Source organism: Chenopodium quinoa, unplaced genomic scaffold (assembly GCF_001683475.1).
Source record: "Chenopodium quinoa cultivar QQ74 unplaced genomic scaffold, ASM168347v1, whole genome shotgun sequence".
Taxonomy (NCBI): domain Eukaryota; kingdom Viridiplantae; phylum Streptophyta; class Magnoliopsida; order Caryophyllales; family Amaranthaceae; genus Chenopodium; species Chenopodium quinoa.
This window is the reverse complement of record NW_018745684.1, coordinates 9,054,838-9,076,509: the sequence shown is the minus strand read 5'-3', so window position 1 is coordinate 9,076,509 and position 21,672 is coordinate 9,054,838. Positions and strand designations below refer to the sequence as shown.

General features: G+C 36.9%; 2 protein-coding genes across 3 annotated transcripts; one reads left to right on the top strand and one right to left on the bottom strand.

The window, feature by feature from the left end:
• Window positions 1–449: 449 nt before the first annotated feature.
• On the bottom strand, window positions 450–9,175 carry LOC110717529 (methyltransferase-like protein 13). 2 transcript variants are annotated; one of them, XM_021896252.1, is made up of 10 exons: window positions 8,872–9,172; window positions 4,247–4,360; window positions 4,045–4,113; window positions 3,914–3,933; window positions 3,796–3,848; window positions 3,659–3,689; window positions 3,264–3,342; window positions 1,068–1,207; window positions 930–983; window positions 450–846 (listed from the first exon to the last, which is right to left on the bottom strand). In XM_021896252.1, exons 1-10 carry the CDS (start codon window positions 9,050–9,052, stop codon window positions 799–801), a joined length of 789 nt encoding a protein of 262 aa, XP_021751944.1. In that variant the 5' UTR covers window positions 9,053–9,172; the 3' UTR covers window positions 450–798. The 2 variants fall into 2 exon arrangements, with proteins under 2 accessions (XP_021751944.1, XP_021751945.1); XM_021896253.1 differs by lacking the exon at window positions 930–983 and having other exon boundaries at window positions 8,872–9,175.
• An 8,030-nt stretch (window positions 9,176–17,205) lies between these two features.
• On the top strand, window positions 17,206–21,437 carry LOC110717432 (ATP-citrate synthase alpha chain protein 2-like). The gene is made up of 12 exons (XM_021896129.1): window positions 17,206–17,662; window positions 18,343–18,519; window positions 18,601–18,762; window positions 18,859–18,939; window positions 19,216–19,267; window positions 19,465–19,579; window positions 19,672–19,753; window positions 20,073–20,168; window positions 20,298–20,399; window positions 20,519–20,635; window positions 20,733–20,849; window positions 21,050–21,437. Exons 1-12 carry the CDS (start codon window positions 17,564–17,566, stop codon window positions 21,119–21,121), a joined length of 1,272 nt encoding a protein of 423 aa, XP_021751821.1. The 5' UTR covers window positions 17,206–17,563; the 3' UTR covers window positions 21,122–21,437.
• Window positions 21,438–21,672: the final 235 nt, after the last annotated feature.

Sequence of the window (21,672 nt, the reverse complement as noted above, 5' to 3'; positions counted from 1 at the left end):
TTTATTTTTTTTTTATGTTTGTTCTAATTACAACATACTATTTGAAAAGAGATATTAATCATACGTATATATCAATTTATATATAGAAAAACATTTATATGAAATCATGTTAGATTCCTCGATGTGTAGTTTCAAATGACTAATCTTTTAACAATTGAAAATATTGTTCCCAACCAATATTATGCATAGAAAATTATGAACACTCAAATGGGTTATATATTATGGAATATAGAGTGTCTATAACAAATTCAGAATCCCCCTAAACTAGGTTTTTTTCTTTTCCTTCATCGAAAGCCTCCCTCTGTAATAAATCCACGATATCACAAAAAATCATCGAGAATGAGCAAACTACCTACTCCAAATATCGAATTTTCACTACACTACTCCAGAAGGTGAGAAATCACACTCCGAGACGACCAAATATAAGGGTACAAGTGAGGAAGAAGGAATAGACCTGCAATACAAAATCTGCCAAGCCTTTATAAATATGATAATACAATATAACATGAGTCAATAATTCATACAAGTATTCAGCTTCACTCTCATCTAAGTCTGTGGAGGTCCTCTCTTCTCTATATACGAATTCAATATATGCATATGAAATTCGACATATAAATCATCAGAAAAGATACCAAAATCAGCTGCAAATCTCTAACAACATAGATAATCTCAGCTGTTTCTAGCTCTATTTCTTGCAACACATCAGTCAGGCAGATAGTACATAACAGGTAGAACTGTATGCTGCCGTACAGTACTAGATTATAGCTGAAGCGCTCCAGACTGAGCACAAAGATTGTATCACCCATTTACTGACTCGTCTAATTGCCCATGTTCCAAAGAATCATCCTATTACAGAAATTTATTAGAAATCAGAAGATGTAAAAAATGGATTTCATTAGAAAATCTGTGAGGCAGCACCAAGAACTCACTTTAATACACCCATCTACTGACTCGTCAAATTGTCCATGTTCCAAAGAATCATTCTATTAGAGAAAATAGTTATAAATCAGAAGATGTAAAAAATGGATTATCATTAGAAAATCTGTGAGGCAGCGCTAAGAACTCACTTTAATACAAACATATACGTAATGAACATCTGGGCTGGCCCCAATGAAATCTTCCAAGTTTTTCCCCTTCTGATTTAGGGGAATAGGTTTTGTAAGCTCCCATATCTGTTTTTCCTCTTTCACTCCAGGAATTGTTTTTTCTGCATATGCATGTTGGACAAGTGATGTAAAATAGCGAAAACAATAAACTTCCCAGGTAATGGAAGCGAACAGTAAATACCACTTTCTTACAACAGAATGTTCAAGGCAAAAGTATATTCATTATTCAACTACAAAACACGCTCCAAATCTTTTATCTCTATGACTATGGACCAGCAGAAAACAAGCAGAAGCAGGGCAAATCCTTTCTCTGCTGAAACTCGGTTCTTAAGATTACAGATATTCTTAAACAGCTAAAACAGCAAAGTCATTATGAACAAACAATACGTAAATGCACTGGATTGTTCAGTGAATCTTCACATCACCAAACGCCTACGGAATTTTAACTTTTACAGATATCCCTCATGATAAGTCCTCTATTGAATTAATCTTATTAATTGTGCTTATTTCAAGAGGCAATGATAAAAAATCCTTATGCATTGATGCAGACCATTGGAAAAGATAAGAGGGGTGAAGAAGCCATTTTTTGGTCTTCACTCATAACAATGTCTTATGTCTGTCGCGACTCATAATAGTATTTTGGTACATGTATTAGCATTAGTATGGTGTGTTATGCCCCAGCACACGGTCTATAGTAGCTTTGATCACAAGTATTTTCTTATAGATACACTATTTTATTGTATCAAAACACACTGCAAGGCAATGTGCAGTTACAAATGTTTTCGCGAGTCATAGCCATCTTCTAGCTTAGCTAGTAACTGGCTGCATGAGCACCAAAGCCACCAAAAGTCCTTCAAGTAATTTCTTGACATTTTGGCTAGCTTCATATTTAGACACAAATTTCGGTACTTTGGATTGTTTTAGAAATTTTGGGAACATGTCCTAGTGGAAGATAATTATTACATTTCCTTAGAGAACACAAATTTTCCGTATTGCCTAAGGAATAAGAATATTCTATTTTAAGGCTGATTAAAGATCCTTTAACATGAAGGATTGCATTTTCAAAATTTCAGATTAGCAGCTAGTTCTAGAAGCTAGATCCCCCCGCCCCTCCCTCCCCACCCCCCCCCACCCAACCACCCACCCCTCGGCTTAGTGTTGTGATTTCAATGTCTTCAGTTAGTTGATATTTTCAACTTGACTTGAACTGGTGAGTGTAAAACCTTTAAAACCTTTACAATATGAGTTGAAGCTAAAGTCATTATTCCTTAGCTAGCGATTATTCTGTAAAGCATAGCCTTTCCAAATTCCAATTAACACGTGTGTCTCATATTGATAAAAGAAGATAGTTGATCAATTTATAAGGCTAAGGACTACTATTGTCATATGGTTTTGGAATGGAATCTTCTTTGGACTTATGAAGTGGATTCTCTCTATGGTGACAGGTGTGGCCTAGGCCCGTATTTAAGATGGTATCGGAGTCCGGCTCACCTTTGAATTTCTATGCACTTCTTGGTAATATTGTCTTCTGATGCCTAGATACCGGAAGACCGGTTTTCCGGAAAAAGTAAAAACGATAAGACTTATGATACCGAATCCAGGCAGAATGAGAATATAGACCTCCGGATGACCGAAAAATTGTTAGATCTTGTAACATACTCCTATGCCATAAGACTAACTTTTCTTATCAATAATATATGCAACTTCATATAATGCACTATTATTCTTCAATACATAACAAAATACCAATACTAGTCAGTTTTAAAAACCGATGCTTAACTTACTCCTAAGTCCTAAGCAAGACCATCAAGTTAATATCTTCTAGTATTATTCATTCAAGTACACAATTTACCAAGGTTTTGGCAGGTGAACACAATGGTAACTTCATGTGTCTATAAATATCAAGCATAGATGTAACATACCACATTTAATACAGCAAGGCTACAAAAATAAATAGAAGATGCTTAAAAAAAGTTAGACCAAAGTCTCATTTGAAGCAAATCTTACTAATAGATTCCAAAGATAGATGAGCACATAACATAATTACACAAAAAAAAATCCAATAAGTACGCAAATTAATATATAATGACCAATAACTGCAAATTTGCAACATAAGAAAGATAAAATTTAGAACATTCTGATAAAGATTCTGCCAACCTATCACATGGAGCTTTATCTTCCACTTGCATGAATTCTTCAGATAACATAAGCGGTATGAGGGTGCTCCATATGTAACCTACAACAGTCAAGAGATTGGTTAGGAGCCTAATAATAAGTATTGAGATAGTAATGCTGTATCAGTGAGAATGTTGACAAATGACAACAAGACAAGTTTCAACTATAGGTACATCTATAGGATACCGAAAGCAAGGGCTAGTTTGAAAGCCTATATGTGTATTTCCAACAAAAAAAATTCCAACATTTTAATAAAGAAAACTTTTAATGCAAAAGATATAAATCTAACTACAAACAAGAAACGAAAATTTAATACTCAAATAGCATTCAAATTTTTGGTTGAAGGGAAAGGAGAAAGTAAAGAAAGACAAGATTACCAGTATATAAACCCCTTTATCCTTGAGAACCCTACAGTTTATCAAATAACTGCTTCAATATATGATCAATGTATCCAAAACAAAAACAAACAGAGAGCAACAACAATAGTTCTTTACAGCTTTGATATTACACGTACCGCCCAACTTCCTCAAGCATTTTAGCGGAGTTTGGTTTTGAGTTGTTTCCACACTGTTGAAAGAAAAGCTGTAAGAAACTGGCCCATGATGAAAAAATACTTCTCAAACTACACTTACCAGAATAGTATCAAGTGTTCCTGGAAAGTATCAATAAGCCACATCAGAAGAAAGAAGAGACAAGAATTTCAGAGTAATTTTTTTAATTTTTTTTGACAACTGTGATACTTTTAAGAAAGTAAAACAAATACCTTTGTCAATTACTGCATCAAAAGAGCCTGTTTCGAGGGTGTCCATTTTTAGAACATCCATAGTAATGTCTGCCATTGTTAAGTGATAACTAAGTAAAATTCCTGAATTTATCTCACATATATCTTACCACACTTTCCTAAACTATCAATGATTATTAATTTTACGAACTAAACAGAAATAAATAGATCATATCAAGGATACACTTAAGTTGTGGGTGGTCAGAGTATTTTTTCTGCATCTCTTCAATCACGACAGAAGATATATCAATGTTGACAATATCCTCATATCCATCAGCTGCCATTTTTTCACTAAATGCTGCAACCACATAGAGATAAATTTAAGTATATATATATATATATATCATAACAGGCAAGTTCAGAGGCAATTTCATGAAAGAAGTATTCAAAATACAGAAACACGGGACAAAATGTGATCCACATAAACTATTGAGAGAGTACATACTTTAAGCTTTCCAATTCCAAATATTTTCAAAATATATATCTCTAAAATGGAAAAGACTTTATTGACAAAGGAAAAGTGGAGGAGAAGTCAAGTACAGTTGAATGTCTCCAATAATGGAGATTTACCAACAAACACCCTCGTATAATTGGTTTTTGGATAATCAAGGAGATGAAACTTTCCTCAGTCACTCAAAGAGAGAAGGATGATGGCTGAAGATCAACTCGGCAAGTTCACCAGAATAATTTTGATCGCGTGATACAACACAACCAGTGAATCTGTGATAAAAGCCTCTAAAGAGGCTAAAGAGTGGGAGGAAAGGACCTTGAGTTAGAGGAGTCTTTCATAAGTTTCATGGAAGGTTTTCTCTCCCCAAAAAGTGTTGTTTGGAAAGCAATTTTTTAAAAAATCATCTTGCCTAGCCTAAAAAGAGGAGGAAAATCTAAGAAGAATAAGGGGGAGCTGATCATTGACCTAAGTAATTATATCAATTATGTCTTGGGTACTCGGTGAGAATTATTGGGTACTCTCGGCAGCAAACTCAAATTTAAGAGGTGTCATTTCCAGACCATTGTCATTTTCTAGTCATTTTATCATCATATCCACATGTTTGCCTCTCATTTCTATTAAATATAGAGCGTTAATTACCATCTATAACAGCTACCATGATGAACAGCCATGTAAGTGTTAACTTCAAAGAAACTCTAAGGATTAAGTCATTTGAAGAAAGCGTAGCTAACAATAGCTCTATCATGCTAGGATTATGGTACAATTGCTAACAAACACCATCGCGTTCAGCTTTAGCAACATCACGTTACTTCAGTTCACAATACCAGCAATACTATATACATCTTTTTCCTATATCCTCGTTAACATTGATTTCCCCTCTCCCCAAGAACGCCTTTTTTCTTTGGGGATAGGGAAGTCAATATTCAAGTGGAAGAATTTAGGGAAATTGAGGCTTCAGCATCCTCGGTAATCTAATAGCTACAAGTAACTGATGAGTTGATTATGCAAGTATGTTAAATCATCATAACATCAGTATTTTCTCAGGGATTAAGAGGTGAAAGAAAAAATACAAAGTAGAACATAAAAAAATCCTCAATAGTCCTGCACATTTGACCCTGATTTTATCTCCTCCAATCATGTCAAAATCCATACAAATTTCAGGACTACTCGTAATTTCATATATCTGTAGTAGTTCCTCTATGAAACACTGTGTACATTCCATCATTCAATACCACTCGCTTTACGTTGTCATTTCTTTAATCCAAAAATGCATGTGGAAAAGATTTGATGATTTGTTTGGAGAAAGCAGCACAAGTTGAACTAACTTTCTTCAAAGTAGGGGCCATTAGGCCTCTTGTTGGAACTCTTGACGAGGCCCAAACGAGGACTCTTTACCTTTCTAGAATGCAAGATTTGCATGTCAAGGGGGATGACTAACTTATAAGATAGTTGGGCTACTTTACCTATTACTAATAGGATTTAAAATGAAACCTCGCTAAGCTTATATCTGTTTAGTTTCTATTATGACACTGGTTTGACAATACTAAGGATTATTATGTTCTGTATTACATCTATCCAATATACTTCTTCCATCCGAATATACTTAACACATTACTAGATCAAACTACACTATCAACGTGATTATACAATAAGGAGCGAGGAATAGTTATAGACTTAAGCTCTCACAAACTTAGCATTGAGTTTTACAAGAGCAATCAGTTCATTACCATTCGGTTATAAAATGAAAGTATTCAGTCTAAATATGGAAAACCCAAAAAATCATTTACTCATTCCGTTCTTAAAAGTTCTTCCCATATTAACTATGCACGTTTGCCAATGTATTATTTAAGGCCATAATATCATTATTGAATACTAACCCCTCTATCCCCATTTGTTTGCCTCATTTACCATAAGAGAGAGTCCCTTAAAAATTGCCTCATACCATATATGTCCATAGGACCACACCTCTACTCTCACAAATTTAATTTAGGTCCCACCATTTTTTCTCTCTCATCAATTCTACCCAACTAAAATTTAAAAAAGCACAATATGAGTATGGGGCAAACAAGTTGCTCTACTGGACTAAAAGCCTAGTAAGCTCAACTCTCTCTCTCTGCCCTAACCCATTGCATTCCTAACACCTACAAGCTCGCCAGCGGCCAATTCCCCTCTTATGGTTGCCGACGAGCTTCCCTTAAAGCTGTCTCAATATTTGTGTATCTTCAAAGATCCGTGGGTTTTTTTTCCGTCGGTGTTGGCGTTTCGATTAATTTGTAAGTCCTTTTCAAAAGATTTGTTCTTGCTCTGAATCTGCATCTTCCTAGCTTCTTGGGATGTTACTTGTTTGCTAATTTGGTTTTAGCTTAGTAGTTTTTTTTTTTTTTTGGGTATAGCTGTCTAGGTATTTTTAAGGGATGGTGAAAAATTCAAGTTTAGGACCTATCTTGCTACATCACTTAGACCATTTGGGGGAGGATGACTTTGATGTTAGAGGAAATGCTTGAGAAAACCAGTAGTCGAGAGGAGGCTATCAAATGCTTGTGTGGATGAAGCATATGCCTTGTTCAAATTGAAAGAATTTAGTATTGCTTTTGTGATGTACAATAAGGGTATCAAATGCTTGTGTGTTATAATGTGTGCCATTAGTGATGATTCTCGTATGTGTGAGGTTAGCCTTAAGTTGAAAGAACTAGCGTTTAGCCTTCATTTGAATATTACGGTTAGTGCAATTAAGCTCAACAAATTTAGTGATGCCATTACTTCATGTTCTTTGATTTTGGAGTCTAATAAGAGAAATGTAAAGGCGTTGTTTAGAAGAGGAGTAGCATAGGAGAAGTTGGGAGCATTGGAGAAGGCATATGATGATTTTAAATCAGCAAAAGAGATTGAACTTAATAATAAGGAAATTGGGAAGGAAATGACCATTCTAAGGTAAGTTGTGTTTAGGAAACAGGATGATAATGAGGAAAAGATTGAGGAGAATATGCATCTTCAATATGGTGAAGATCAAATAAGCTCAGTTAATGAAAGAGGAATAGATTCTGGCACTAAACTTGAAGGGTCCAAGGTGGAGAAGAATGAGGTGGAGACTTTTATTGCTAAGCTGGAAGCTACCAATGAAGTGCTTAATGGCAGTCAGGACTCTTAAAAGAAGGATAGTGAAGTCCCCATGAAGGTGGATACTTTGAAAGGTTTGAATTGTTCGAGTTTTTGCCTCTCGTGAGGTTAAGGTGGCTTTTGTCAACCGAAAAAAAGCCATCTCCTAATTTGAGAATCGCCAGATTTACATAAATTGAGGTAGGGGAAAGAGTTGTGGCTCTATCAACCACATTCTATGTCTTTGTTGAAGGTGCGTAACTTCACCCCGAAATATCACATCATGATGGAGACCCCCCACGACCATAGTTCGAGGGAAGCAATGGTCTCTCACTCGATTCCATCTTCGAGTGTTATTAAGGATGATTACACCAATCAAAAACAGTCATCATTCGTGAATGAAATTGAAAGTGCCTTTGTTGATGTTGGAACAAATCATATCACCCGCCGCAAGAATCTAGCTATATCAAGGATGAGTAACAAGTGCAGGGTCCCAAAGAGAAGAACACCAGTCTGCCCATTCCTAGGAAAGACACCGTTCAACCTCTACTAGAGTTCAAGAGTAAGTCGTCGAGGAAAGGCTCTTTAGAAGCCATAGACAATATTTTCAGTCTTCAAAAGAGGAGAATCAGAGAAAGGATTCGGAAACGAAGCAAGAGTTTGCACCCTAACCATGCCTAGCCTATCATAAAATCCAATTTTCATGCAGGTATGAAGAGGAAAGGTGCTATATCAATGAATCTCTCCGGCCATCCAAACAAGAAGCTTAATTTCAGTTTATGTGTTTGTACTTTTAATTTTAATTATTGTAGTATTTGTATTTCGTGTAAGGCTACTCAAAATCTAGCAAGTATCGCTAGAGGGAGTAGTAAACTAATCATTGCGACGAATTAAGTATGACCCAACATGACTTTGTTATGTTTAATATAAAGAATCATTTAAAAATTCTCTTATCTTATGCATAGTGCCAAGATTTTCAATTGGAAAAACCAAATCGAAACGGTTAGAGTATCCAAAAATCTACATAATTAAGTGATCATCCAAAAAAAAAACAACAAAAATTGAAATGGGATACACCCAATTCAAACACTTTCAAAACAAAATTCAATAAACCCACCATCATCACAATTCTTATATCATACCAAACAACATTAACCCAACAAAATTCATCAAAATTACACAAAATAGATCAAATAACAACAACAATAACAATTATACAATTACTGAAATAAAAAATGAATGAATGAGATAAAACAACATACAAGAGTTACCGCAACCGACGACAAGAACACGGCGATGAGGAGGAGAAAGGTAAAGATGAAAAAGAGGAACTAAAGAAGAGTAATTTTGGTACCAATCAAAAGGGGTTTTATCTTGTTTGTATCTTTTATCCCAATATGATGGATCACCATATTTCTGTGTTTCTCCCACACCCATTGACATCTCTCTTTCTTCTCTTCTCTCTCTAAAATTCAGATGGATTTCTCTCTCTCTAAAATTCAAAGGAGGAAGAAGAAGCAAAGTTAGTTGAGTTGAGGTTGGCGACAAGACAGCCGACAAATGTTCAACTTAACATGTTTCACTGTTTTGTCCTTTCATCTATTCAGGGCTCTTGGCCACTTATCGTTTTTCAAGGGTTACTTGGTCATTTACTTGCATTACACTTCGTACGAGTATGTTTTTTGATTGAATTGTTTCGCTTTGAGTCTTTGGTGATATATTATATAGTCTTTCAATATGTAAAGTAGAAACATTCCCCCACATGGAAAGAATTAGATATGTTGGTTGTCTTTATTGACTTGTGTGTGCTATTTGTAGTTGATTTGCTTTTGGGCTTACTTGTTAGTTGATGAATAAGTAGTGTAAAAGTTAGATTTCTTTACAACAAGTGTGTTTTTCTTAACATTTGGATCATTGGATGGTCACGTTTACGTACCTCTATTTCGTAAAATTATTGTATGTTGGAGCTTGCACTTTAAAATTGAGGAGAATGAAGCTTTCTTTATATGGGGGTTACTCATTAAGACCTTTTGGAAAATATTGTGTATGTATACGAAATACTTTGTATTGAATAAGCAAAATCAAATGCAAATATTTGGGAAAGTGTTGTTACTGTAATAAACATGTATGAAGTGTATTTGGCCTACTGGTTGGAGACCCTCCTTCCAACCCAATGGGATCCCTAATTTCCCCCCTACTTGCAAGTAGAGGTGACAATTTAGATGATCGGGTCGGGTTAAATTTTAGTGAATCGCTAAACATCGCCCGCAAATTACCATATAAAGCCCACAAATATGACTTGGTGTGACCATTATGCCCATTTTCTAAAATTGAAATAATCTCGGTTTAAAAAATGTGGAGTCGTACTGGCTCGCCGGGGGAGACCGGAGGGCAGGCCGGAGATGTGGGGGACGCCGGAGGTACGTCGTCGTCGACGGAAGACGAGGTAAGTCACCGTTAAAATTCACGGTTTACCGTCGGAGTGGCTCTGGCGCCTAGGATGGACGCCCAAACCGTAGCCTGGACGTCCAAGCCAGACGCCAGAACCACCAGAGTGGCGTCCAGCCCAGACGCCCAGACCACCAGAGTGGCGTCCAGCCCAGACGCCCAGACCACCAGACTGGCGTCCTGGCCAGACGCCACTCTACTGGTTGAGGCGGCCCTGCCAGGCGCCAGTCCAGTGGTTGTGGCAGCCCTGGCAGACGCCACCCTTATAAATTAATTTTTTTTTTTCTTTTTTGATTTTGTTGTTGTTTTTTATTTATTTTTTTTTTAAAAAAAAATCGAAAATGATTTTTTAAAAAAATTCGAAATGGGTTTTTTTAAAATTAATTTTGAAAATTCGAAATAGGTTTTTTTAAAATTAAGTTTGAAAATTCGAAATGGTATATTTTTAAATTTAGTTTGAAAATTCGAATTGGGTTTTTATAAAAATTAAGTTTGATTATACATAATTATGCTTTTTTTGTGTTAATTCTGCGTAAATATAGAAATTAAATGTATTATCCGTTAAATGTATTTATTGTAATATATAATGGATGCAGGATTATGGTAGAGACGGAAATGATTACAGTGGGATATTTGGACATGATGGTCCATTCGAAGAAGCTCAACAGGCGATTGATTGGCAAAACAGGTTGCAATTGCAGCTGGATTTTGCTTGGTAGTAGTAACTCATAAATCTCAACGGGATGGTAGAATGGATCGCATTTTGAGATGTGACCGTTATCGCAAAAGAGAAGACAGAGATTTTCGTACAGCCACTCGGTTTGATACAAAGCGGAAAGGTTGTGGGTGTGAGTTCAGAGTAAAGGTTCGACAACTACGGAGTCGTGACGGTTGGGAAGTGATTGGTTACTCTAAATGGGGGTATCACAACCATGAGATGATAGTATATGAAGAGGGTCATCGACAGCTGAGCGGCTTAAGTCCTGCTGCGAAAGTAGTTGTGAAAGAAATGAGTGATGCTCAAGTCAAGCCTGCTAAAATATTAGCATCTGTGTTAGAGAAATTTCCAGAAGACCATCCAAACCGAAGACACATCTACAACGTCAGACAGCAACTCAGGTTTGAACGGTCAGAGGGAAGGAACCCTATACAGCAGCTGCTACACCAGGCATAATCACGTGGTTACCTGTTCTGGTTTGATTCTGATGAAGATACAGCGGAGGTGACTCATCTTTTCCTTGTGCATCATGATTGTGTTGATATGATCAAGTCTTGGCCATTTGTGATTTTGATCGACTCAACGTACAAGACAAACAAGTACAAGTTCCCACTGGTTGAGATCATGGGGATGACTCCAACGAACCAGAACTTTCTGATTGGTCATGCAATCATCAAGGATGAGACGGCTCCAAGTTATTATTGGGTGTTGGAGAAGCTGAGAAACTACATCGGGCCTAATGTTCATCCAGCAACCATCGTCAGCGACTGTGAGGGAGGTCTCTTTGCCCCCATAGCAGAGCTGTTTCCAGAATCGAACCACTTATTGTGCACATGGCACATCAACAACTGCGTGAAAGTGAAAGCCTACAACCTTTTCAACAAGAATTTGGAAATGGCAGAGAGATTGGTGAATGGTAAGTGGCGGAAGATCCTACAGGCTACCACAGAGGAAGCGTATGAGCGAGCATTGGCTAACTTCAGGGATTCGTACCAGTGGTGTCCGGCACTGGTGGACTATGTAATGCAGCAATGGGTCCCTCACAGGGAAAAGTTTGTCAAATATTGGACAAACCAGGTACTTCATTTCGGGAACACTACAACATATAGAGTTGAGAGCGCTCATAGAGCTACCAAGGACTGGATTGATTCATCGACCGCTGCTTTGGATACACTGTTCGATAGACTTAACAAGTCAATTGAAACTCAGAAGAACGGCATCAGGAACTCTCTAGAGGACTCCAGACGACGACATGGTACGATGTATAGCCATTTTATATTTAAGATTCTCCATGGTCGTGTGTTGCACTACTGCTTGGGGTTGATTCTCACTAAGCTGAACAGGATGAGGGACTTGGCTGACGAAGTGTATGCTCGGTGTGGGTGTGCTATTTCAGTAACTCATGGATTACCTTGCGCATGCACCATTCACCGCGTTATTACAGAAGAAAGGGCGTCGTTACATGTTGATCAGGTCCATTCATTCTGGAGGACGCTTGTTATTGGTGAGCATGCAGACACTCAAACGGCCGACCGTGATCATCATGCCGTACTTGGAAGGGTGGAATGATGTAGTCGGAGATGGTAACTGCGGATTCCGGGTCGTGGCTGATGTTTTTCAAATGGGCGAAGACAACTACGGTTTGGTGCGTCAGTTGATGTACAACGAAATTGCCTCTAACCGAAATGTTTATCGTCATGTGTACCAGGATGACTTGGATGGCGCTCTGCGGCGTATCCGGTGGGGAGGTGGACCTTGCGGCCAAAATCATTATTTTGACGCGCCCCTAGATCTGTTTGCCGTTGCAAACATTTACAAATGCGCAGTCATGCATTTCGGCCTGGGAGTGCATAGTCAAGCTTATTATCCTTGTACCACGGTTCTCCCTTGGCGGTCGCGTGAGACTGTCACCACACCGGTCAGAGAGCTAGCTATTGCGTTTTTTGGGTCGTCATACAGACATTTCATCCGACTAGACATGTCATCCGATTTTCCAGTGTCACCGATTATACCTCGGTGGTACAACATTCGCACAGCGAGCGTAGAGGGTTGGGATGCGCTATATCATGACCGGATCCACGAATGGAACACCCTAGCTGCATTTTAGTTTTTCATGTTTACATTCTTCCTATGTAATCTTATTTGTACGTTGCTCTTTTAATGAGAACATTAATCTTTTATATTGTATTGCTTACTGCATTCTATATGTTGCATGGGTAAGTTGCGCGGATCCACGAACGGTTATATCAAAATTTGAAAACAGCAATGATAATATGTTTAAGTTGGAAGCTAAAAGAACAATCTAAAATGTTACAAACTTACAACATAATGCCCAATTTAATAAATTAAAACGATAATATTTAAAGTGCTCTATAAATAAAATGACAAAACCATCAGTAATCCCTCCTCGACGACGACTCCCACTGCGCAAGGGTCTGTTCCAGACTATCAACAACAGCTCTCCCTGTTGCACTCATGCTGTCCTTCTCAAGAGAGAGTTTCTGTACGTCCTGCATTATCTTTCCCATCCACTGCATACAACAAAAAACAAAAGATGAAATACAATAACAACATATAAAACTTAATTAAAAGACAACGATAAATATAATATGAGACATACCGCTTCCATGGCAGTAGGCGGTGGCACATAATCATCATCGCTGTGGTCGAGATCTGCGATCAACCTCGGGTGCGAATACCGGTTGAACCATTCCATGTAGTAATGGTCACACATGGGAGGAACCCCAGAGGGCGGCCGCTGCAACTCCGCAGTCCATAAGCGGGCCACCATCGGAAACTGGTCCCACGTCCCGGTCATGATATCCGGCCATTGCACGACGTAGTCCCTCGACGATGCAGGTCGGACCGCCTTCATCGGGCATGCCGGGGGAGGAGGGACAACTTGGACAAATCCAAGCTGGCGAAGACAACGCTGGGGCATGTACGCCTCGACGATCTCACGATACTGAATGAGTCCCGTGTACAGGGTCCTGGGTACCCTAACACTAGGGTTCGGGCCGAAAGGCATCCAGTTCACCTGCACATAGTTTTAAAATTTAATAACATGAATATAATATGTGCAAATAATAAAATGTAGAAACAATTTATAAACGTTACCTCTAAGGGGGACAGCCTGTCCAGCAATAACCGTATCGATCAGAGGCGGTCAACGGACTTCTTCTCCGAGCGCGGACTCCACGCACAAGCACGCGGCATCCCCTCATCAATAGGAACCGGGTCACGATGTGATCGCAATGCAGGAAAGTACTCGTATATCCACTGCCATCGTCCACATCCTCATCCTCATCTGCGCCCTCCTCCTGCTCCTCCTCCTGGTCACCCTCCTCAGCATCATCATCGTCATCGTCATCCTCATCCCGACGGTGGATCCGTTCTCTACGAGCTGAGGCCGAAATACCACGGGATCTGACATGTCTATGCCCCGACCTCTCCACTGAATAGCTTCTACTAAGAAGCTCTACATTCTTCCCCGCACCATGACGACCCAGTGAATTCTACACAAAATTTTAAAATATATAAACATACAAAAATTTATACGAAAAATAGCTACCACTACCCAAATCAAATAAACTAAAAACATACTAACAAATTAACATAATAAAGAAATTAACAAAACACTTAAATAAAAATAATAGAATAAAAAATACACTTAGAAAGGAAATAAAACCAACACAGAAGAATATATATAAACATAAATAATTCATTCCCAATTAAAATAAATTAACTAACCAAAAACAATATCAATAATAAAATTTAAAATAAATTAACTAACCAAAAACAATATCAAAGTCACAAAAAAAATTTAAAAACAAATCAAAATAGAGAATAAAAATAAAAATGTACAAAAAAAACAAACAAATAATTGTAAACAAAATATAAACATAGATAAATACAACAAAATTGAAAAAATTTATAAAAATAAACAACAAAATATAAAAACAATTCAAAAAGATATTACACAAAAAAAAAAAAAAAACAATATTTTAAAACAAATATATAAAAAAAAAGAAAAAAAAGGGGGGGGCCTTGGCTGGACGCCCAGCCAGCGGTGGTGGCGCCAGCTGCAGACGCCGCCACCAGTGGGCTGGCGCCTGGGCTGGACGCCACAGCCACGGCTGCGGCGCCTTGAATAAACGCCACAACCGTGGCTATGGCGTCCAGCCCAGGCGCCAGCCTACTGGTGGCGGCGTCTGCAGCTGGCGCCACCACCGCTGGCTGGGCGTCCAGCCAGGGCGCCCCACCTCCGTCACGGCGTTTTTTCCTTTTTTTTTTTTACAAATTGTACCTTGCCTCCTTGGGACCTCCTTCCCTCCGCCGCCGCCGCCAATTCCTTGCCTTGCCGCCTCGACATTGCCGTTGTTTGAAATTTTTTTTTAGAGAGGTTGAAAGAAGATGAGCGATGAGAGTGTGAGTGATGAGAGTGTGAGTGTTTTTTTTTTTTAGGTCAAGGGCAATATTGTCAAACCAAGTGTATTTTGTGGGCTTTATATAGTAATTTGTGGGCGATGTTTAACAAATCCCAAATTTTAAAGGTTGAGTCATATTAAATTATTATGTCCATGCGAGTTCAAATCTAAATCGGATATTTTTCGGGTCGGTTTTGGATCGGGTTGGGTCGAGTCGAGTGTGCTTTTGACATCTAGAATGAGAAATAAGAAAATGAGAAAACCACTAATCATATCATCTTGGTTTAAAATTCAAATTCGCTCATCTTTTTATTCTTAACTTTTTCATATTTTGGCAATGATATGTGTTAGGATATTATTAGCTTTCTCATTTCTTATTCTAAACAAATCCATATATATATATATATATATATATAAGTTTATTTTAAAAGATTTAAATAGAGTATAAATTCATTAAGTTAGAAAAAGAAGAATCAAAGATAAGTTGTTGTCCCGATAAATTTTTTTTTGGGTGAGAAGAGGGGCAAGGCCCCAAATAGATACAAAACAAACAAAATGAAAGAAACAAAACAGATAAAGATGAATAGATGATGTCAATGACTATTTTTAGTGCGAATTACTCGGTATTACTGTATTAGTTATAGATACCAAGCCTCAACTTATAAATTTGACCATATCACTGCAAAAAATGTACCAAATGCATTTAATGACCAAAGTCCGTCAACTCCCTATCTAACCAACCCTAACACTGTGTTTGGATAGAATTTTTGGAAGGAAAGGGAGGGGAAGGAAGATGGAGGAGGGGGAGGGGGGGTGAAGGTAACAAAATCCCTCATTTGGATAACAGAGAAAATAAAAGAAGAGAGAGTGAGGGAATTTGCTTGTTCTTGTGAATTTTTCCCATTCTATTTTTCAAAATCAATAATTCACATATCAAAATTTCAAAATATAAAATTCTGGAAATATAAATTCTTACAAATAAATTTTCCGAAATAAAAAATTCTAGAAATCATTTACCCGATTTTCCAACGAATTTTTTCAGAAAACTGATTTTTGAAAATTGAAACCAAAATTTCTGAAAATTGATTTTCGAAAATCAAAACAAAATTGATTTTTGTATATTAAAAATCCTTTTATTTTCCAAAAAATCGATTTTTGAAGAACCATAACTCAATTTTCTGAAACTTGATTCATGAAAATAAAAACCAAATTTCATGAAAAATCAATTTTTGTAAATCAAAACCAGAAATTTTGTATCTCAACATTTGAAATTGTTATGCTTTGAAATCAATTTCAGAAAACAAAATTTGGAAAGATTGGTTCAGAAGAAGAAAAGTTTGTATATGGCGGCAATTGATGCAATGAACATGGCGGCGAAGATGGCGTGGCCTGTGGACTGTGGACTATGGTGGAGGCTACAAACAGTAGTGCTGGAGAGATTGGTTCAGATTCCTTCCAAATCTTCTCTGATTTGGAAAGATTTGTTTCTTAATTGTGGAAGGAAATAATTTCCTTCCATTTCTCTTCCTCCCAATTCCTTCACCTCCCATTTTTGCTATCCAAATGGAGGAAAACTCATCCCTTCCTTTCCCTCCCTTTCTAGTCCCTCCATTTCTCTCCATCCAAACAAGCCGTAAATCTTCTTTTTATTTTCCAATAACCTCAATTAATTAAGAATTTTTTTTATATGGTATCTAAATATTTTTAGTTAATCTAACATTTAAAGTAAGTGTTTGGAATAAAAAGAAAAGGATGGATATAGGGATAGGAATAATGAGATGTCGATAACACAAGTGTAATGTTAGTTTAGGGGGTGAGATTAGAGGAGGGATAAGGATTGGGAAATGAAAATACTTATATGCCCTTAATGAAAAGTAAGGAAAGGAGAATAAAAAAGAATTAATAAAGGTATATTGATAACTTTGCTACATATCTCATTTAAAAATAGGAGAATAAGTAATCAAAAGGAGGATATACATATTATTTTATCTCACTCGTCAATTCTCTATGTTCAATTCATACTTTTATCTCTATCCATACCCCCTCATATCAAACACCAATACAATGAATTATATTTCGAAACAGGGTAAAGAGAACAGGTCTATGGTTTGTCAACATAAATGAGATGCAGATGGATCGTGATACATGGATCGTAGACGGATGAGAATGATGACCCAACTAACCAAATCTTATTTTATACAGACAGCTTAGCTCATCTACCTTGCTTACTCGCAAATATATTGAGTAAACTTTGAATATAATAAAGCACTGCACCTAACAACTTCCGCCCGCTCAATCTTCACCCACAACTCCCATCTACCTCTCTTTCTCTCTCCATCTTCCTGTATTTGTGATTTGAAGATGGCAAGAAAGAAGATCAGAGAGTATGATTCCAAGAGACTTCTTAAGCAACATCTCAAACGAATTGCTGGCATAGATTTACCCATTTGCTCTGCTCAAGTATATTTCTTTCTCATTTTCAATCCAATCTTTTTATTTTTGTGTTAAATTTTGATTAAAGATTAAATCTTTGATACCCTTTTGATGATTTGTTTATGTGGGTAGATTAATGTGCCTGTCATAAAAAAAAAAAGAGTAATGTGTTCTTGTGATTGTTTTGTTTTATGGGGTGGTTTTGTTTTGACTCATTTGATTTGATCTGTTGTTTTTTGCTTGAATTTTGTGGAAGATTGTTAGTTTCAATTTGGATTAGGGTTTGATCAGAATTATGAATCTATGCATGATTTGATTTGGTTAGAGTTTATTGACAATTTTCAATGTGGTGCTTGTTTGGTGGAGGAAAGCTCAGGAATTTTTGACATTTTAATATTCTTCAATTTGTGTAACTTGTGGATTTGATTGTATTAGATGTGTTATAATTCTGTAATTGTCACTCTTTTTAGTTTATCGCCTCGGATCTTTGTGAGAAGCATTGAATTGATGTTGACTTATGAGCTTGAAATTGGCAACTGATGGGTTCGAATTTTCAATTATTTGTGAACTTGTACTCTAATCTTACTGGTATAAGGTTTTTTATGAAGAATTGTAGAGATGAAATGATCTCTACTTCTCTAGGAAAACAGTCAAACACTTAAGGTTTACTTTGATGCATCAGTGTTAATTGGTTTGTGATTATCCAGGTAACAGGATCCACAGACTTCACTCAACTAGTGAATGACGAGACATGGCTTTCATCTTCAAGATTGGTTGTGAAACCAGATATGCTTTTTGGTAAGCGTGGTAAGAGTGGTCTCGTGGCTTTGAATTTGGATTTGGCTCAAGTTGCTGAGTTTGTGAAAGAACGAATTGGGAAAGAGGTAGCTGCTACTTTTGTACACGCTCATTATTGCTTCAAATGTAAGGTATTTTCCTGTAACACGGTCAGCGATTACTTTCAGGTTGAGGTTGGGGGTTGCAAGGCACCTGTTACCACATTTATCGTTGAACCATTTATCCCTCACGAGCAGGAGTTTTATCTCTCCATAGTATCTGAAAGGCTCGGTTGCACTGTAAGCTTCTCTGAGTGTGGTGGTATTGAAATTGAAGAGAACTGGGACAAGGTACACCACAACTTAAGCTAAACTTGGGTTCCTTAATCAATCACAGTATCCTCTAGTAAGCATCTCATGTAAAAATATGGTGCTTGAAATGTGCAGGTTAAGACCATCTTTTTGCCAACAGAGAAACCCTTGACTAGTGAGACTTGTGCTCCACTGATTGCTACACTTCCTTTGGAGGTAGGTCCCATCCCTTCACATCAAGATTTTGGCCACTTTTCATGCTGGAAAGACTTTATTTTATGTATTGAAATTGATTTTTTATTTTATGCAATCTGTGCAATCATGTTTTTGATACAATTTTGTCAATACTCAATATTTCTAGTGAGCTACATAACAAAGACTGAGTTGTGCCTTTTAAGTCTTTTTAAGCTTTTATATTTTGCTACACTGTTTTTCATGTGATGATTTACAAATTTACCTTATTTTGGCGCTTATTTTCTTTTTTTCTTACAGACACGAGGAAAAATTAGCGATTTCATCAAGGGTGTCTTTGAAGTTTTCCAAGGTATGATATGCATTCATGTTTGTCTTTGCTGAGGACTTCTACACAAATAATTAAATGTTATTTCATTATTTTTGAATTTTTATATATTTTGTGCTCTATCATTTGCTACAATTTTTACTATTGTTGGATATTGATATTATGGGACTTTTTTAATTATCATTTTTATCCTTATTTTTATTCAATTATTTGACTTACAGATCTGGACTTTAGTTTCCTGGAGATGAATCCCTTTACATTGGTTAATGGGGAACCTTTACCATTGGACATGAGGGGAGAACTTGATGATACTGCTGCTTTCAAGAATTTTAAAAAGTAGGCTAAGTTTTCATAATGTACAATTAAGAAATCCTGGATTTTATCTTAAGAAACAATTTATCATTTGCTTACTTTCTTCCAACTTGTAGGTGGGGCGACATAGAGTTCCCATTACCTTTTGGCCGAGTCTTAAGCTCTACTGAAGATTATATCCATTCTTTGGATGAGAAGGTATGTGCCATAATTTTTTTATCTACATTTTACTGCTAGAATACTGTCTTTTGGAATGTCTGTGATAATACTTTCTTTGCCCAGTACTTCCTTATTTCATTCATTTACCGCTAAAATTAGGTTAATTAACGAAAGGTTAGGAAGTACATACCACAAGCCATATGGTGGTTTGTTGCCAATGTTACCATCAGAATTGGTCTTATATTTGGGGACTCTAAAGGATTACATGTCCCCTTTTTCCGACATGATTTCTTTTTGCTGCCTTATTTTAGAACTGAAGTATCAATGTTAAGTATACAATGCTTCCTTTACCTTGCAGACAAGTGCATCATTGAAATTCACCATTTTGAACCCAAAAGGACGCATTTGGACTATGGTTGCTGGAGGTGGTGCAAGTGTTATATATGCTGACACCGTGAGTTCATAACTGAAATTATCTCTGCATCTATTGTTGTCATTGTTTTGTACGTACTTTTGTATATGTCTAGTTGTTTCAACTAATCTAGAGCTTGGAGATTATGTTTATGCCTTTAATCTTTACCAGGTTGGAGACTTAGGTTATGCATCAGAACTTGGTAATTATGCCGAGTACAGTGGTGCTCCAAATGAAGAGGAGGTCCTAAACTATGCTCGAGTAGTAATTGATGTAAGAGTCTCATTTATTTGAACCTTATAATTTGCTTTCATGCTAGTCAAATACTTCCTGTATCATTTTCTCTTAGTTGGTGTTCTGTCAAATAAATAAGAACAATCTCTATGCTGCAGTGTGCCACAGCAAACCCCGATGGTCGTAAAAGGGCTCTATTGATAGGAGGGGGTATTGCTAACTTTACTGATGTTGCTGCCACATTTAACGGAATCATTAGAGCCTTGAGAGAAAAGGTAATCCCAAATCTCATATCCCGAAATCGGAGCACTATATGCCTTTGTTCAATAATTCTTACCCTCTGTCCCTTCTTTTCCGGGAACTATCTGACAGGAATCCAAACTTAAGGCAGCAAGAATGAATCTTTTTGTTAGAAGAGGAGGTCCAAACTATCAAACAGGTCTTAAAAAAATGCGTGCACTTGGTGAGGAGCTTGGGGTCCCTATCGAGGTAAGCTATTCATATCTAAAGCTTACAGTGTTTTTCAGTCTTGAGATGTGAAATTAAACTCCTCTATATTGCAAAGGCAATGAATATGAGTTTCATTTTTGTTTTGGAAGACTTAGGAATTTGTAGACCAGTAATGCTAAATAAAAAGCGTGATTCGACATTCTAAACTTTTTCTCTTCCTTAACGATCTATTCGTGTAGGTATATGGCCCTGAGGCGACCATGACCGGCATTTGCAAGCAAGCAATTGATTGCATTATGGCTCAGGAATAAACAAGTGTGCTATGCTTAAATGAACCATATTATACATCTTTTTTCAAAGGGCTAAACCCGATACAAACTGAGAACGAATTTGTTCGAGAACATGAGTTGTTTGTCAATAGACTTCATTACTTATATGTACTACTTCGGTTGTAATTAAGTGATGCTTCTATATTGGGAACTAGTTTTATGATTTTGTTGATTGGAGGAAAAGGTCTAGTCTATGAGCAAGCTTGCTTTTGTTATTTCAATCCAACGCTTTCTTTGATAAAATTTCTCCATTTTTATTAGTTGTACTCCGTTTTTCTTAAATTTAGGCTTTGGCTCATCTGATTTTGTCTGAAATTTTGTTATCTGTACTTATCTAAAATTATGTTGTACTATTTTGTATGAACTTATATTATTTGAACTAATCTAAACTTTATTGTTTGTATGAAATTATTTAGGTAGTATTATTTTGTCTGACAACTTATATTATGAGCTGTGCCCAGTTAATCTCCTTGATAAACATAAAAATAATGTTTATCAAGGGGTAAATATGTAATCTCATGTATATTCGAAGG